General features: G+C 37.1%; 1 protein-coding gene across 1 annotated transcript; it reads left to right on the forward strand.

Annotated features, from left to right (window-relative positions):
• Positions 1-1,650: 1,650 nt before the first annotated feature.
• Positions 1,651-2,908, forward strand: LOC132045804 (uncharacterized). The gene is made up of 3 exons (XM_059436382.1): positions 1,651-1,742; positions 1,851-2,466; positions 2,585-2,908. The coding sequence occupies exons 1-3, from the start codon at positions 1,651-1,653 to the stop codon at positions 2,906-2,908; spliced, it is 1,032 nt and encodes a 343-aa protein (XP_059292365.1).
• Positions 2,909-4,366: the final 1,458 nt, after the last annotated feature.

Here is a 4,366-nt window from a genome sequence, read left to right on the forward strand (position 1 = left end):
ACAATTGGGAAACCACTAATAGTAGACTTGGTAACAGCAGACAGGACAAGGCCAATTTGGGCTAAAGTCAAGATTCAGATTGATCTACTAGCAAAACATCCCAATAGAATTAACATAGCAGAAGTTGATGAGGAAACTGGAAAGAACTAGTCAAAGTGGATAAAAATAAATTATGAGTATTTACCAAAGTACTGCAAACACTGCAAATTACAAGGATATAGGAAGGCTGAATGCAGGGCTCTGAATCCAGAACTGCAAAAGAAACATAGGGAAGAGTTAAGACAACTACAAGTAGAGAAGAAAGCAGCCAATAAGCAAACCAAAATAAATAATAGGGGGTGATGGAACCAGCAGGGGAAACAAGAATGGATGAAAAAGAGAAACAATAGATATGTTAGAGACAAGTCTGCAGTGATAATTACAGAGGTTGGAAAAGAAAACAATAAGGATATCATGCAAATCAGTAATGCTTTTGCAGCATTGGAGGATGGAAATGAGGAAGACACAACAATTGAGACTGCAGAAGTAAGTAAGAAGAAGGAGAATGTAACTGATAAACAAGAAGGGGGACAATGAGTACTAAGAAGTGGATTGAGGCTTGACTTTCATAAACAACAGGAGCAAAACATTGCTATAACAGAACCAGAGCACATTGAACATACAGTAGAGTAAGAATAGAACACAAAAGGGCATGGAGACATAGAAAAGGTGACCAAAGAAGGAGAGGAAATACAGCCAAGAAATGTAGAAGAAGGTATAGAAAGTGAAGAGACAAATAAGGAGGAGGATGTGGTTGACAAAGGGAACTTACCAGAAGATGGAACCAAAGATGTAGTTAGCAGCATATTAGAGATACAAGTTGAAGAAAAGGAACATCAACAGGACAGTCCAAACTGAGAAAAGGAGCAAGACACTAGTGTTAAATGGGACACTGGACAGGAGAAGCCTATAGAACCTGTAACACAAAACCAAACCAATGTCAACAAAAATCAACAACAACAAAAGAAGGGAGTAAATAGCAACAACAATAAGAAAGAGGGCAGCCAAGAGGAACATAGTAAGGATTTTCAGGCATCAGATGGTAGAAAAGATCTAGATGGGCAATCTTTGGAGCAACATTATCAGGAAGCTATGAGTCAAGAGGATATATCCCAAAGTGTTACAAAGGTTTAGGAAGAGGCAAAAAGAAAACACACAAGGACACAAGTGTTCCACCTAGGAATGGGTATCAAACTAGAAGTGCTATGCATAAACCTATTGTTTAATGTTGAATGCAATGATATGGAATATTAGGTCAGTAAATACCATAGAAGCCTTTCCTAGGTTAATAAAAATGTACTTGAAATACAAATTTGGTTTTATTGGGATTCTGGAACTTTTCCAGGATCCTGGTAAACTGGAGGATTATAAAAGATAGATAAATATGCATCATGCTACAGTAAATGAATCTGGTAAGGTATGGATATTTGTAGATAAGATGTTTGAGGTGGAAATTTTATCGGATCATATCCAACACATTACTATGAAACTCACTATGCAAGGCATGTAAGAAGGGTTGATGATTATTGTGGTATATGCTAAATGCACTCAGGTGGAGAGGCTGGAGTTATGGGAAAGTCTTGAAGAGCTTGCAGATAATTTAGATATACCATGGATGATAGGGGGGATTTCAATATGATAACATCAGAAGAAGAAAAATATGGAGGCTTACCAGGCAGTATACAGGAAACTCAGGATTTCAAGTCTTGCATCTAGAATTATAGGATGTATGATTTGGGTTTTAAAGGGAGTAAATTCACATGGTGGAATCGACAAAGTCGGAGTGATTGCACTTTTAAAATATTGGACAGATGTTTGGGGAACCTTTTGATACAGAATGTATATCCAAACATTGAAATTGAGCACTTGATTAGAACTAGTTCTGATCATGCCCCAATGCTAATTTCTTATTCTGGGAATGTGGAACCTATCAAAAAGCCTTTCAAATTCCTTAACTTCTGGGTAAAACATGATTCTTTCTTAGACACAGTTAAGCAACACTGGAAGGCAGATTTCATGGCAAATCCTTTCATATTATTCCATCATAAGATGAAAAAGGTGAAGGCTGCTTTGATGGCATGGAGTAAGAACACTTATGGGAACATTTTTCAGGAAATAGAGTCTTTGGAGGATGTTATAAAGGTGCATGAAGAACAATATGAAATCAATCCTTCTCCTCAGAATAGGGAGAAGTTACATAAAGTCCAGGCAAAATTGAATAGATATTTGTATCTTGAGGAGGCTTTCTGGAAACAGAAAGTAGGGATGCAGTGGTTTGATGATGGAGATAAGAACACAAAATTCTTTCACACCTATGTTCAGAGCAGAAGAAAGAGGCTTCACTTTAAGAGAATGCAGGACCAAAATGGGGTATGGTTAGAGGAGAAGGATGGCATAGCAGCTGAAGCTATTAGATTTCAAGGATCAGTTTGCAAAGGAACTAGACCCTACTAACTTTGATATACTAAAGCATGTTCCAAAACTGGTCACTGAAGAACAGAATAGGAGAATAACAGAGATGCTAACACAAGATGAGGTAAAATAGATTATTTTTAAGCTGAAGGGAGAAAGTGCAGGGGGACCTGATGATTTCACTGGCTTATTCTGTCAACATTGCTGGAGCATTATTGAGGAGGATGTTACAAATATGGTTAAAAGCTTCTTTTGTGGTGCAGAACTGCCAAGATTTATAACCCATACAAATCTGGTAATGTTGCCAAAGAAGGATTTAATATACACCTTTTCAGACATGAGACCAATCAGCTTGAGTAACTTCATTAATAAGGTTTTCTCAAGACTGATTCATGAGAGAATGGCAGATGGTCTTCAGAAGTTGATTTCTGCTAATCAAGAAAGTTTTGTGAAATGAAGGAGCATTGTGGAAAATGTGTTGTTGACACAAGAAATTATGTCAGCCATTAGATTGAGACCCAAGAGTGCAAATGTGGTTATTAAGCTAGACATGGAAAAGTCCTACGACAGGGTCATATGGTTATTCTTAACAAAAGTCATGAGACAGATGGGTTTTTCACATATTGTTGTGGATATGGTGTTCAGAATGGTCAGTAATAATTGGTATTCTATTCTCATAAGTGGCCAACAATAAGGTTTCTTCCATTCAACTAGGGGTGTAAAGCAAGGGGACCCATTATCCCCTACTTTATTTATTTTAGTTGCAGAAGTACTGTCAAGAAACTTGAACCAATTACATCAACATTCACAATTCAAGGGTTTTGGGCTGCCTAAGTGGAGCCTTAAGATTAATCACCTGGCATATGCAGATGATATGATCATCTTTGTATCAACAGATGTCATTTCCTTGCAAATGACAATAGGGTTACTGGAGGATTATGAGAAAGCTTCAGGACAGAAGATCAATAAGGAGAAGAGTTCAGTGCATGTTCATCACAAGGTAACAGGAGATGTGAAGGCTATTGTGGAAGTGGCTACAAGGATTAGAAGAAAGGAATTTCCTTTCACATACTTGGGATGTCCTATTTTTTATAGTAGAAAGAAAAAGGATTATTTTAATCCTATTCTGACTAAAATAATGAATAGACTCCAGTTATAGAAAGGGAAGATGTTATCTTTTGGGGCAAAGGCAGTTCTAATCAAACATGTACTACAAGGTATGCCAGTGCATTTACTTTCAGCTTTGAATCCCCCAGATAGTGTCATAAAACAGATGCATAAACTATTTGCAAATTTTTTTTGAATAATACTACTGGAAAAAGTAGACATTGGTCTGCTTGGATTAATTTGTGTAGTCTAGAAATAGAGGGAGGTCTGGGATTTAGATCTTTACATGATGTATCTATGGACTTGTATTGTAAAATATGGTGGAAATTCAGAACTGCAACATCCTTATGGAGGAATTTTATGAGTAACAAATATTGTAGGAAAGAAAATGCAGTAACAGTGCAATGGAGGTATGGTTCTCAAAAGTGGAAGAAGATGCTGCAGGGTAGAGATCTAATACAACCACATATTTAGTGGCAAATTAAAAGTGGCAATGTTATTTTCTGGTATGATAATTGGACAGGATTGGGAGCTCTGTATTATGTTAAAACGGGTGACATTTTTTATGATAGGATATAAAATGTGAAGGAAATGGTTGAAAATGGGGCATGGAATGTGGAGAAACTGGGGACAATACTGACTGGAGACATGGTTCATCACATTGTTAATACTATTAAGCCTATTTTAGAAGAGAAGGACACTCCTTGGTGGATACTGGATAGTAAGGGAGATTTCTCAGTCAAATCTGCCTGGGAATACTTGAGACTGAGGGGTCAGGAGAATGAAATCTATAAATACATGTGGGTGA

This window comes from Lycium ferocissimum, unplaced genomic scaffold, assembly GCF_029784015.1.
Source record: "Lycium ferocissimum isolate CSIRO_LF1 unplaced genomic scaffold, AGI_CSIRO_Lferr_CH_V1 ctg7983, whole genome shotgun sequence".
Classification (NCBI taxonomy): Eukaryota; Viridiplantae; Streptophyta; class Magnoliopsida; order Solanales; family Solanaceae; genus Lycium; species Lycium ferocissimum.